Raw genomic sequence first — 13,722 nt, forward strand, 5'->3', positions numbered from 1 at the left:
TGAGTATAGCAGAGGGCGAGTGAGTGAGTGGATGACATTTCCTTGCTTTGAAGATTTAGTAAACATTACCCGGCTGGCTTGCTACTCATCAAGCAAGCAGGTGTTAACTGACTCACAATGAAATATGCTGATAAGTAACCCGGTAGTGGGCATTACCATGCATAACATTGCCACGTTGAAGGTAGTCATGAATTAATAACATAACACTAACAGTGCATTCATTGCAATCATGCAAAAACAATAAACAGACTGCTGAAATCCAGGCGTCGTTAGCCGTGGTAATGTCGTTGGTAGGTAGGTACGTGACAGCTAGCTAGCTGACATGATATGGCAAGTCTGCCTGCGGTCTCAATTTAAGGGAACTCCACGAAACTTCCCAATAAACTAGGGATCTCTCTAACTTGCATACTTCTTCACAATACTATTCACAGAAATCAGCATTTCTAATTCATTCGCTGGGTTTTGATTTGTCAATCAGCCAGAACCTGCCAAGTCCCTTGACGACAAGAGCAGTCTGACTCTGATACCATTAACTTTAGCAGTTAGCTGCCTGGTACACATTAATAGCTCGGTTAGATAGCTCGGCTAACAGATAAACATAACCAAGGGTGAGTCAGCGACGTCACAAGCCATCAGGAAGTGTGTTCGTGCACGGCGTGGTCCAGAAGCCCTTCCGCGTGACGGACACAACACAGACGCATCCTTGTGCATCTTCATTCTGGGCTAGCAACAACAGCTAGCAATTCGCCGCTAGCAAATCGAATATGACAAATTAGCTAAGCTAGCAGAGTAGATTACATAATGATTGAAATCCCCGCCGTGCAACGTCTCTAAAACATCGACCCGCGTCAAAACAAGCAAACGAGACAAACCGAGGCGTACCTCCACGGCCGCCTCCAGCTTGCCCTCGAACGTGAAGTCGACGAGGTCGGGCTTCAAGCACAGCCCGTAGTTGACGGGGTAGACGTCAGCGGGTAGCCGCACGAAGGGCCTCCTTTCGGGCATGGTGGCGTCTCTATTTTGGCTGGTCGCTGTCGGGTACTTCACGAAGACGGTGCCGTGGATCGCTCTCAGTAGGACCGCGGTGGTGGTGGCGGCGGCGCGGGGTTGATGTAGTTGAGGGAAGCAATGGGCTTCGACAGCAGCAGCAGCTCTGTGGTGGTGGTGTTGTAGCAGGTTGTTGTGAGCGTGCGTTTCAGGAACGACAGTGTTGTTTGCGTTCGGCGGCCCACCAGACCCAGCAGCAACATAAAACCCTCCTTCACAGTGACACAGTCCTCCTCCCCTCTGCTCTCGCTCGCTCGCTCTCTCTCTCTCTCTCCCCCTCTCTCTCTTTCTCTCTCTCTCTCTCTCTGCTGCTCACTTCAAATCCAAACAACCGATGTGAACTAGCGCCGACCTCCGAACAAATAACGTCATCGCGTCGCTCGGCCTCGGCGTGCAGTGTGTGTGTGTACCGATCGTGTGAATGAATGTGCGTGTGATGTGATTTGTGAATAAATTGAATTAGCAGTGATTCTCAACCACCAAAGAAAGACCCAGAGTTTGATGTGCTTTATGGTCTATATATAGGCCTAAGAAATGGAGGACACCAATGTAAACAAGCTTTTCTGGGTAAATGTTGATAACATTTTCAATCAAACGGACCCCACTGTGATTTGTAGATTTGATAGATCCTCAGCATCACACACCTGTACAGGCACAGGTAAACTAAACTAAACAGGTTCCATTTGGTCCCTATATCATTTTCTCTTGTCAAAATATTTTTATTGCAATTTCAATAATATAAATCTCAGAGATCATAGGGCAGACATAATTAAAAGACTATGTTGTTGCTCAAAACATATGCCCCTTCAAGACAGAAGAAAAAGATATCCTCCAAATTAAGTAGAGTTATAGACTCCGTCTTTGGACATGCACAACATCAGGACTCCATATATGGATATGACACTGACTCGTGAGTCGTGACATCACCGGGATCGGGATGACACAAGCACGCATGGCCAACTATTTAAAAGGAAAGTTAATCTCAGTGATGAACTATGATCCCATATAGAGACTCAACTAGTAAACCCATTCAATACTTCTGTATTTAGCCTACATCCTGCCCCACTATTTCAATAGGTCTGCCGCCCTGGGTTAAAGACAGTCAGAAATCTCGGTTTAAGTTCTGCCCCGAGATAGATAACCTGTCGAGCGTTCGTATTTTTCATGGGTTTGCTTTTTGAGGGCTAGCCCTCCACGTCTGGCTTTCGTCATGACTCCACTTCTGCGCATCTGGTTGTAGTGGATACTTAGTGACGCTCTTGAACGCTACCTTTGGAATAGTATACAGACAAGATGGCGACGTCCATGCGGAGGGCGTTAGGAACTCTTCATTTACTGACATGTAATACTTTGAAGGTATGGTTCTATTACAAATAAATGACACTGACAGTGCACCTTGAGGTTTTGTGAAGCCGGTTATTATCTGAAATTATATGTAACGGCATAGGGCGGATTATTATCTAGAATAACTTGTAACAGGCTACGAAATCTGGCTTCATGATCATGAACCATAATCTCTTCATTAGTAAGTAGTAGAAATGCAAACAGCAAGTGTACAGTCAGACATTAACGCTAAAAGGATGACACAAAAAAGTGTCCCGATCCCAGTAGGTGCCAGCAGTAGGTGTGCAAAATAACATATTAGCTAACATAGTAGCTCATAACATATCAATAATTGATTCATGAAACATAAACTTGGCCTATAGTGCCTAGATTATTTTGAAGGAAACCAGTGATACACAATCCAAAGGTTTAGTAGATGATGTCCATTCCACAATTCTCTTGCATGTCCCAGTGCAATAGTGTATGAGGATTTTTTTGAGTGGTGCAACCACTCCCATAGACAGCTATGTGTGTGGTAGGAGCCAAATTCCAATACCCCAAATCTCGGTCACTCCAGCATGGTGGTGTTACGTTGAAATTGGTGACCTGCTGAAATATGGCACAATCTTGTTGACGTCACATCATTTCAGTGTCCGAACATAAATCACTGCAGTTTGTTCATTATCAGAGTTCAACCTAGCGGTATTTAGGCCACATATTTAAGACTTCCATGTATAAGTTGTGTGAAGTCCACAAGATGGTCACATATTTCGGCAGGGCACCAATTTCACCATAATTTGCCATGCTGGATTGACCAAGTGTGAGTGAGCGAGTGCCCGAGATTTGCGGTATTGGAATTTGGCTCCTGTGTCCCTGGCTAGCACGAAAATAGCAATTATAGCGTTTGTTCACCACCAAGTGTTAAGGCTCATTCATAGTCTGGATTTTTGGTGGTGAGGTGACCACCGCTCCGGTGGTGAGGTGACCACCAGAGCTGAAATAACGTTGAGCGGTGGTGAGTAAAAACAGAGAGAAGGGCGGTGGGCGTGGCGGTGGTTTGCTCTTCACCGCGGCTCGTGACGCCATGTTGACTATGAATGAGCCTTCACTGTTGCACAGACACACACAGGCCAGGGAGAGAGGACAACACAGGGAGGCTTGTACAGTACAGTACAGTACAGTACAGTACAGTACAGTACGTGCTGCACAAGTACAGTACAGCACCACTCACTTCAGACGGGTCTGATTTTTTTTAATCAATTAACCTTTTAATAGTTAATCATTATGGCCACAGTTCTAACCATTTAATTCTCTCCCCTACTAACATGAATATTGTCTCTTGCATTAAATAGTAAATGGTGTATTTTATATAGCGCCTTCATCCAAGGCGCCTTACATAGATTGTGCAGTGCATTACATTCACCCATCACCAGAGATTAAAATAGGGTGCATTTTGCATCCCAAAACCCAGTTTATAGTTAAGGGATGCAATACAATAATGACCTCTGCATCCACGGGATGTACTACTGTACTGTTTTTTATTCTAGTTTATTTTGCTAGCTTAGTAGCTTTAGTTATAATAATAATTTCTTCTTCTGTTTTCTACATGCATATAACCACATTATAACCATATAAAATGAAATGGGAGTTAAATGCTGCAATTTGTAAAAATGGCTAAATATGACTCCTAACGTTGTTGAAGTGGGATAATCTAAAACTCATCTAAAAGACCAGCCCTGCATCCTGGGACTCATTTAATTGAAAACCTATTTACATCACTGCATCACACAACGATGATGGGGGAAACCATGCAAGGCACCAACCTCAACCTGCTCATCGGGAGCAATCGGGGGTCTTGCTCAAGGACACTTCGACAATAACTCCTGCAATATGTGCCGTTTAGAAACGGTACGGGTACACAGGACCGTTCAATGAGTGATTTCCAATGAGCGCTTCCAAACTCGAACACCTGCACAGAATTTATGGATAGAAAGAACCTCGTGAGAAAGCACCGTCTTCACTTGCAGTGGTAGTTTATTAGCCTACAACGTTTTGGTCTAACTATCTAACTCTGAACAACCTTCATCAGGATCTCACGAGATACCTTATCCCAGTGTAGGTGTCCCAGTAGATGCCAGTAAGTGTGAAAAAGTAGCTCATAGTCATACCATATTATCTGCAACGTATTTTCATGAAACAAAAACATGGCATATAGGATAATCCAAGTTTTCCGTAGGCCTACAGCCACAATGTTGGTGAGTTTAACATTGTTTAATACAATCAGTTTGAACTTTTGTGTTTGAATGTATTGGTTGTCAAGGGTTGGTATTGCAACTCTAAATGCCAGATAATGATGTTAAAAAATAGCATCTAACAGAGTTTCTACTCCGTCACCGGCTGATGCTGTCCCATGGACCGCGGAACCTCACAGCTGACCTAGAAGACATCTCTGTGCATGAAACGAAACACTGATTTACTTCTGTATTTAATTTCAGAATGCAGAGGCGTGTTCGCATCCTCTCCCACTCATCTTGCCAGTGCGGACCAAGAAACGGTACTTTATCCCGCCGGCCACTGGGATGAAAGGGACGTTCGCTTCAGGACTCGGAGACCAGGAGGCCAAAGCCAAAGCAGCCGGTGTTGTAATAAGGCAGCAGTACGTCGAGAGACCCATCAACATAGCCTGCACTGGTATACAAACAATACATTTTATGCATCCGTACACATGCACAGTATGACTAGGGCTGTCACTATTTAGACATTTTACTTAATTGTCGCTCAAATAATTACGAATTTAACCATCTGTCGTTGGGACATTGGAACATATGAATAAAAATCACTTATTATGCTTCGTGAACAAAGGTGCACAGGTCATATATGACAATTAACTCATTTCACTGAAAGAAAAACAACACATTAATAGTGGAAATAGCGCTCTCTAAACTCAAAATGTGCCACGTCGTATCGTGTTTTAGGCTTGTAAATCTGCAATTTCCACTATTTTTAACTTTATTATGCAAAAATGGACATGATTATGCAAAAAAAAAATTGCGACCGAAGGCCCAGTATGGAATCGTGCGTTGTTCGTCACTCAAAATCCCCATAAATGGGGAAAGCTCCCATATATTGTGCCCAGGTCTCGTGACATCACTATGACATCATCAGAGATATTAAGCCCATATACGGGAATGTCCCCATATATATCATCAAACCCTGTCAACTCAAGACACTGCACCCTGGCGCTATGGACTTTTTTGTTATCGCCATAATAAATGTTTACTGATGGTATTGAGCGATACCTCAAAAAAGTTGTTTTGAATGGGGGAAAAAAATAATGAAAAAGAAAAATGGGTTACAAAATCGTGGGATAAAACTTTTAATCAAAAAAAGAATAACCTCGGTTATGAACTCGATACGGCAGTATGCCTTACACGATATTGCGGTTATTACACCCAGCCCTACTAATGACGTGACTGAACGTCAGTGTTGAGGTGAGCCTCAACACCCAAGTTGAAAACACAAAGAATCTTAAGTCCATAATATGTCCTTTTTAAACTAATTGAATGATCTCAAAATAGTATAACTAGCTCATGCCCTCATCGATTTATTTGATGTACATTCATTATAGACCACGATTTTGTACCAGATCTTCAACAACCATTGCTGGCTGTAGGGCATTTGGTTGATCTGTATACCAAAAGCAAAGCATATTTGACTGTGGATCTTCTCTCACCACCAGCGGGTGTCTTCGACCCCTACGTCCCCCCGGAGGGTGACGCTCGTCTCTCCAGTCTGTCCAAAGAGGGGCTGAAACAACGCACCGAGCAGATCAAACAGGGCGCTGCCTCCAAACTCGCGTAAGATGCATTATTATCACAAAATGCTCAATCTCTGTTTTTGTATTTTGTGTGCTTGAATATTGTTTTGTTTCGTATTTCTTTTTGAGTGGTGCAACCACTCCTACAACCAGCAATGTCCGTGTCTACCTATAGTGCAGGCCCGGCGCCACGGGGGTGCCAGAGGGTGCCCAGCACCCTCCGTTCCAAATTCTGCACCCTCACTTTTATGTACATACAGCATAGTTTTACTATATAAAAATTAGATGTGCACCCTCGCCATTTTCAAATGCCCCCTCAGTCATTTCATCCTGGAGCCGAGCCTGCTATAGTGTCTACCTATGTCTCATGTACCACTACCTATGTGTGAGCATGAGTATATGACGAGATGAGTATATGACGCCGGAAACGGAGAGAGGCATAGTGGCTGCTCTGTTGCCTGCTAATGAGAGAGAGAGAGAGAGAGAGAGGTGTGTGGGGAGGGGGGTTATGCAGGAACTGAGTGGCAAAAAACTACTTTCTGGCCTTAACAGCCCATAATCCATCCAAACAGATCTGATTGCATTAAATGACGTTAAACTCATAATGCAACTCACTATATGAACGAGTACTCTTACATACTGTACAAAGATTGTTTGAGCTGTTATATCACCTTTTGTTGTTTGAGGTATTTACAGTAGAGGCAGAATCCAGCCTGCAGATATGGAAAGCGAAAACCATAATGAACAAGACTGCGCTCATTTCAAGGCAGACCACCACCAATGCCTACACGTCTCTCCACTTTGGTCTGATTATCTGATATTAGCACTAGAGGAAACCTCACAGGGACACCCAAATTAATATGCTTCTTCCTCTTGGGAACGTGATGACTGCGCGCACAGCAAAAGCTATGGCTGTACGACTAAGGGTACAGCCAATACGCTTATTTCGAAATGGAACATTTGGCGGCCTGATGGTGGCACTAGAGGAAAGGTCATTGGGTCACCAAAATCAATAGGTTTCTTTCTCCTATGAGTATGAATGTGTCACAAACAGACATGGGGAAAAAAACATCCTAATCGTGGTGGTAATTAGTGGGCAACTGGGATTATCAAGTGGACACTTGCCTGCTGCTATGCTCACGCACCATTATACCTTTTATCTCGGGTTTAAATATGTAGATTTCTTTCACCCACCCTTTTATTCTGTAAATCTGTGATGTGACAATAAAGCTGGTTCTGGTAGAGTGACTGTAGGAAATGTAAACTAAAGATATGTATTTTTTCCTTACTCCCCGCAGGATACGCAAGATAAAAGAATTTGATTCTCATTTCACCACTAAGGATTTCCCGGCACAAGCTCAGGAGACGTTCATTGAAGCTCACAATGCCCTGACACAGTAAGCCTCCATCTTCTTGTTCTCTCGCGTACAAATAACTAGGACAACGCCCTCCTTCCAGTGGTGTGACATGCATTTAGTGTGCAAGTGGACATGCTCTATTTATGGGAGGGTTTATTTCAGTGAGACATTTCTGATAGAAGTGAGACTGTGACTCACTCACTGGGGTGGTTAAGAGAGGATGCTCATCTCTTGTCTGCTTTAAAGTGTAATTCTACTCATTCTTATTTACATTTACCGGTACTGTTGTTTATTTTATTTACTATATGATTATATGCTTATTTCTTTTTTCAACTTGATTTTATACGATTATCATAGCAGAAACCAGTCTAGAGAAATAAGTTGAACTCTGATAATAATTATTTCAGTGTTTGGTACCGTACAGTTTTTGTTGGTACGTGTATGCCTCTAGGAACACTAACAATCACCTGTTTGTGTATTTCAGATTCGACAAGGAAAAACTGCACTCGTTGGTGACAGAAAGGTGTTACCCTGTGAGTTGTCTGTTCCTCTCTGTGAAATAATCCTACCCCATCATGTGCTGGAGTTTAATCACTCTTCATATTAATTACATTTACACTTTAACCCATTTTGGGCAGGAACCCCTTTTGGTGTTAGCATTATGCTATGCTTTAGCTATTGAAAAATAGCAGATCTACAAGCTACCTGCTTGTAGGTCTGCTATTTTTGAAAAATCAAAAAACCACTGACCACTAGAATCATAGCTTTTTAAGAAAACTGTCAGGATGTAGAAGACATTTTTTTAATCTGATCTCAGGTCAGAATAGGTTAAACATTTGATTGGCATGTTTATCCACAGTGACCTAACGTGAGTACAGGAGTTTTTTCTCATAGAGGGCCAACATGACATGACGGGCAAGATTTAAGTGTTGCAGTCAAGTTTGATCACACTGACAAAGAACTCGTAACCCAGCTGCAGGACATACAGCATTAGTTCTGGTCAAGGTGCCACGTTATCCAAATGCTAGCTGACAGAAGTCCTGAGCTGAGCGTGCTCTACTGTCTATACATAGAAACAGTTTGCGCTCACAGGGTGAATTTTCATTGATTTTGTTTTTTTATTTACCGCAGCAGCAGTCATGACAAATGGACACGTTTTGGCTCCTCAGGCCTTCATCAGCGTTTACCATTAGTTGCTGATATCGGTTCCCCTCCCCCCACCCTCTTCTCAGATTCCCTTTTTATTAGTTTCTGCAAATATGGGGAACATACTTCCTAAAAAGTGATCCCAAAGTTGCTGCCTATATTACGGCTTATCAGCACCGTTCATTGTTTAGGGCTTAGGGCACGTATATAGGACAATACTGTATGTGTGAATGCTATAACAATGTAAGGACAAGCTATATGTTTTCATTATATGTATTAATGTACCTGTCCCATCCCGGGTCATTGAGTAAAATAACCCCTGCCCTCCTGTCCAGGAAATGACGAGGGGAAACCGCTACAAGACCATTCGCTGGACATTCGTTGAGTCTCTGGAGCCACCCAGAGTGGTGCAAGCTCGCTGCCCGGACATGGTCACTAAGGGCAACCTGTACGGTCAGGTGACACTTCGCATGCACTCCAGACAGGTGAGCTACATTTTTTTAATATACTGTCTGTATACCGGAAAGTGGTTCTCAAAGTGGGTTCCGGGTACCACCAGGGCTCCTGGAGAGGCTTCAAGGGGTTCCACAGAAAAGATGTAGTTTAACCACCCTATTAATCCATTTAGGCCTGACGTCGAAATAAACTAGAAAGTCTTCTGAAAGAATATATATTCAAAGATTTGTGCCGCATTCACGATTTCTCAAAGATGGCAGACCTACAAGCTCGTAGCACGCCACTCTATGAGCTTGTAGATCTGCTATTTTTCAATAGCTAAAGTATAACATAATGCTTAGTTAAAACACCACGTTTCAGTTAACAAAAGAGCTATAACTCTGTAATGTATTATATAATTGAAAAATGTCAAATACATTACTTTGTCTATCTGCACGCACACACGGCTTGAGCTTGCACATTTGCTATTTTGTCATGAAAATGTCTGAGAGAACAACCGCCATAATACAATCCTTTGGTTTAAAAATATTTGCTTCAATGTCTTGTGATGTCTCTCTGCTTTTTCATTGGGATGACCAAAACCAGACCCTGGCCATTTACGACCGCTTCGGGAGGCTGATGATGGGGAGCGAGACGGAGCCTAAAGACGTCTTGGAGTACCTGGTGCTAGAGCGCCATCTCATGAACCCATATGGCCGCTGGCGGATACACGGCAAGATCGTACCGGCATGGGCCCCTAAAAAAGACCCTGTCATCAAGGTAACCTGCAACCAGTGTTGTTTTTGGCAGCAGATTTCTATTTTAGTTTTAGTCGTTGTCTCTTGAATAGTTTTCACTTAGTTTTAGTCACATTTTAGTCACCTTTCAAGGTGACTATAGTGTTTAGTCTAGTTTTAGTCGACTAAATGTCATACGATTTTAGTCCCAGAGCCAACGGCTCTCTCTAGGTCGCTAGGAGACAGATAAAACCAGAAATGTACCGGGAAGTGGAAACTTTCTTTTCCCAGATTGCGTTTTTGGTCCAAAAAACAAGCTTTATTCACAGCCCATAACTGAAGAACCGATGATCACGGTTACAAAAATGTATTCTCCAGGTGAAAAGAAAAGACGCTTGTCCGTCAATCTGTTTGTTTACTTCCGGTTCGTGTCCCCTTCAAAATAAGGTCCTTCACGGAAAAAAAAAATATTGTGACGTACAGGTTTTGTAATGAATAATTTGAACGTGATGATTGGCCAATTTTGACAGCCCTAATATATACTGTAAGCATACCAAATTTGCGAAATGTATACAAATGAATTGAAGCCATGTTTCACTGTTGGAAGCATGACCAGCATTTGAACATTGACAAACGATGACTTTGGGGAAGTCAGAAAACGACAATTTGATGCGTCACATAACAGAATACCAAATGTGTATGTCCCCCTATGTGGACCCTGTTGTAAACAAGTGTAATGCTTAATTGGGTCGTCCACTCACGGTTAACAGTCTTTGTATTGAGTTTGTGCTTGAAATGTACTGTAATTCTGCAAACTGTTAATAAATATTTCAATCAATCAATCAATACTGTGTATGTCACTAGTGGTGTGTTTAACATAAATTACGAACAGGTATGATAGATATGCATTGCTAAACATTGGGAGTGTTTATGAAGAATAATCGACATCATTCTTTTCCATCTTTCAGACTGTTTTGATCCCCGGTCCAGAGCTCAAGCCAGAAGATGAGTTTGATGCCCTCAACTACACACACACAGTTGCCAAGCCAGAGGCTGTGCAGTGGAACAAATGAGCCACTTAGGGGCACTGTTTCCCCCTTGCAACTCAGAGGAAAGACATCATGTTGGATTTAGGACCTTTTAAAATGTATATTTTGACATTTTCCCATACGTCTTCTGTTGATGGTATTCATTTTCTTCTCATGTGTATCTAACAAATGCACATTTTCCAGATTTACAGAGATTGTATGGTTTATTTCTGTGATCATGAATATATTGTTAATTTAAAGAATACAAAAATAAAATGCCCCATCTGTTCACTTCCATCGGTTTCAGTGAGTTTATATCAGAATAGTGTCCTTTTATAGTCAATACATTAAAATTGAAAAACTAAAAACATCATTAACTTACAAAAGAGACTATTTCAGAATGGTCTTAATAGTCGATACATAGAAAAAGATCAAAAAGCTAACAAAACTCTTAAAAATAGGTATGGAATCACATGACATTAGATTTTTGGACATAAAGATAATACATACATTCCAAAAAATGAAATCACAACATGCAGAAACGGTAAACAGATTGGTCCAGTCACTGACAGTTACATGAGGCTGTGCATAACAATGAGATCACTGCATAAACTGAGTGGGATAATGGGGCTGTTGTCACTAGTTGTATGTGGAGTCAAGACTAAAGTGACTCAGATCCACCATTTGACAAACATCTCTTAACAAAATATGTCAAACGTCTACTATCATTAAAGTGGGTGTAAGGTTTTTTTTTTTTAATAGATGTGATTACAACAAACTGTTCTATCCCTTATCCCTAAACGTTATCTTATTTGCCATTCGTTTACTATTTTAAAACATTTTAAATAGTTCAAATAGCTACAAGCTCACAACATGCTGATGTAGATTGGCTAGTTAAACTAAAATCTGGTCATCCCAGTTTAGTAAGAGGTTTAAAGTAAAAATATTTAGGACGACCGTCGAGCCGATTCTGCTCTATGGCTCCGAGACATGGACACTTTCAAAGAAATTGGAGAAATAAGTAAAATATATGTATGTAGTTGACCTCATTGCCCCATATATCACTGGTTTCAACAAATGCATTGCATGCAGCCAAGAAACAACAAAATACCACTGAACGAATAGAAAATCAAGGATTATGTACAGATTTTGCTCTATTGTAAGAAGTACATTTTAATCCTCTCCACGTAATGAATAACATGAATAATAAATATGTTAATACCGGTAATGGTGAATTGTATTTTTAGAATCCAATTTAGAAATTGGAGGATGTCTAGCCCCAATAATGCACATCATTTATTTATTTAGATCATAGAATGAATATTGTGAAGCTAAATGACTATGCCCTTTATTGCCATGCATGGTGTAACCAATTCTTAATCCAAACACCACTGGCAGGTGAATCTGGCATCCTTTGTTAAATTTGTTTTGCCTAAACATCTAGGCACCTGCATTTTCCCATAGGTCTATCTATCTAGAAGATCCACTCTTCAACAAGAAAATGATTTAATGTACATGTAATATTTCTCATTCAGTATCTTCATTCCTACACTCTTATGCTTATTTAAATTACCTGCCAACAGCCCAACACATAGGCCTACAGTAAAATACATGTTAAAATTCTGATTGTTTATCCACTGCTGAACACAATCGGTTGCAAATTATGGATCCAACATATTGTAGATGTAAAAGAGAAGCATAGTAGTCTTTAAAACTAACAAATTCAACAGGGAGCGGAAGCATGAAGAAAATACTGCATATATAGAGCCCAAACTATGGCATAGTTGCACCTATATAAGTCAGTTTATTGTGCACAGGTATAAATATGATTATAAATGTGATTGTAGCGACCCCAGCCAAGACGCAGCCCGCAACAGCCCTGCCAATCGGGCTCAGCCCTATTGGCACGACAGGTTGCGCGTTGGTCTGGCGAGGCCTGGGTTCAATCCCTGCTTCCGCGCAATGCTACACAATGCATTAATGCTCAACCATAGGCTTCATAGTGAGATGGCAATAATGTGAAACAGTGGGAACAGATAGAGTACATTCTGTAGTTTTCCCCAGGTGCAATTTACAATAAATGTCCACAGTCCACCGATGTCTTGCTCAAGAACAAATCCCTGCCAGGTGCGAGGGGTGCAGTTTTGTGCTGCACCCTAACTCAGGTCCGTTTTGACTAAGAATAAACTGTTTAAGTGGCTAACATTACATTATCATCAAAGTCTTAATATTTTGCCAGTCATTTGGTGGCCAACTTGTAATATCCTGACGGCCCACCAGTAGATTTTGTCTCGCCCCACTCGGTTGTAATTGGATTTCCCTGCCCCCCAAACAGGGCCCAGTATGCAAATAGGGGGCTGGATTTTATTTATTCGCCCCTTGGAAATGCAGGTTCTATACTGACATTAGAGACCAATACCTATGCAGTGATTTTAGTCTTGCCATGTCAGGCTAGAGCCCCAGCCCATAGGTTGGAAATGGCTGCCATATATACCACACTCTCACAAGAGTCTCATATGGGTCATTGGAACGTCAGACAGCTCGTTGAAACAAACTAATAAGGAGTTTAAAGGTCAGCTGGGAAGAAACAAGCCTCCGCCGATGCCTCGGCATCGGCGTCATCCTCCTCTTCTTCAGGGATGTTCTCAGGCTCCCATGTGAAAACATCCGAAGTGTCTGTGAATGAACCAGATCGGGACCGTTCCATCCCCCATGGACACAAAGAATCGCGTCGATCCTTCGACTCTTCGTCACGCTGCGCATTGCCTTCTACAGGTACTTCTTCAGTGGAGAGATGCTGTTGCAAGTTCCCGGTGACTGCATCTTTTTCA

At 41.9% G+C, this 13,722-nt stretch overlaps 2 protein-coding genes across 3 annotated transcripts in view; one reads left to right on the top strand and one right to left on the bottom strand.

Annotated features, from left to right (window-relative positions):
* Positions 1–1,140, bottom strand: part of npepps (aminopeptidase puromycin sensitive) — a 31,671-nt gene extending 30,531 nt beyond the window's left edge. For both annotated transcript variants that reach the window (XM_080755681.1, XM_080755680.1), the window contains exon 1: positions 883–1,140. In XM_080755681.1, coding sequence (XP_080611807.1) covers positions 883–1,005 — 123 coding nt within the window. In that variant the 5' untranslated portion in view covers positions 1,006–1,140. The remainder of the gene's footprint in view (positions 1–882) is intronic.
* A 1,078-nt stretch (positions 1,141–2,218) lies between these two features.
* Positions 2,219–11,174, top strand: mrpl45 (mitochondrial ribosomal protein L45). The gene is made up of 8 exons (XM_080759848.1): positions 2,219–2,403; positions 4,866–5,061; positions 6,110–6,227; positions 7,486–7,584; positions 8,030–8,078; positions 9,027–9,176; positions 9,733–9,906; positions 10,832–11,174. Exons 1-8 carry the CDS (start codon positions 2,341–2,343, stop codon positions 10,934–10,936), a joined length of 954 nt encoding a protein of 317 aa, XP_080615974.1. The 5' UTR covers positions 2,219–2,340; the 3' UTR covers positions 10,937–11,174.
* Positions 11,175–13,722: the final 2,548 nt, after the last annotated feature.

The sequence above is a fragment of the Protomyctophum bolini genome (assembly GCF_963924005.1).
Source record: "Protomyctophum bolini genome assembly, chromosome: 3".
NCBI lineage: Eukaryota > Metazoa > Chordata > Actinopteri > Myctophiformes > Myctophidae > Protomyctophum > Protomyctophum bolini.

What these genes read in the sequence shown, in the direction of transcription:
- mrpl45 (XM_080759848.1), top strand. Translation starts at nt 2,341, where the DNA reads ATGGCGACGTCCATGCGGAGGGCGTTAGGAACTCTTCATTTACTGACA. An exon ending in CATCAACATAGCCTGCACTG is followed by an intron (nt 5,062 to 6,109) that starts GTATACAAACAA and finishes TCTCACCACCAG; the next exon opens with CGGGTGTCTTCGACCCCTAC. An exon ending in GGCGCTGCCTCCAAACTCGC is followed by an intron (nt 6,228 to 7,485) that starts GTAAGATGCATT and finishes TACTCCCCGCAG; the next exon opens with GATACGCAAGATAAAAGAAT.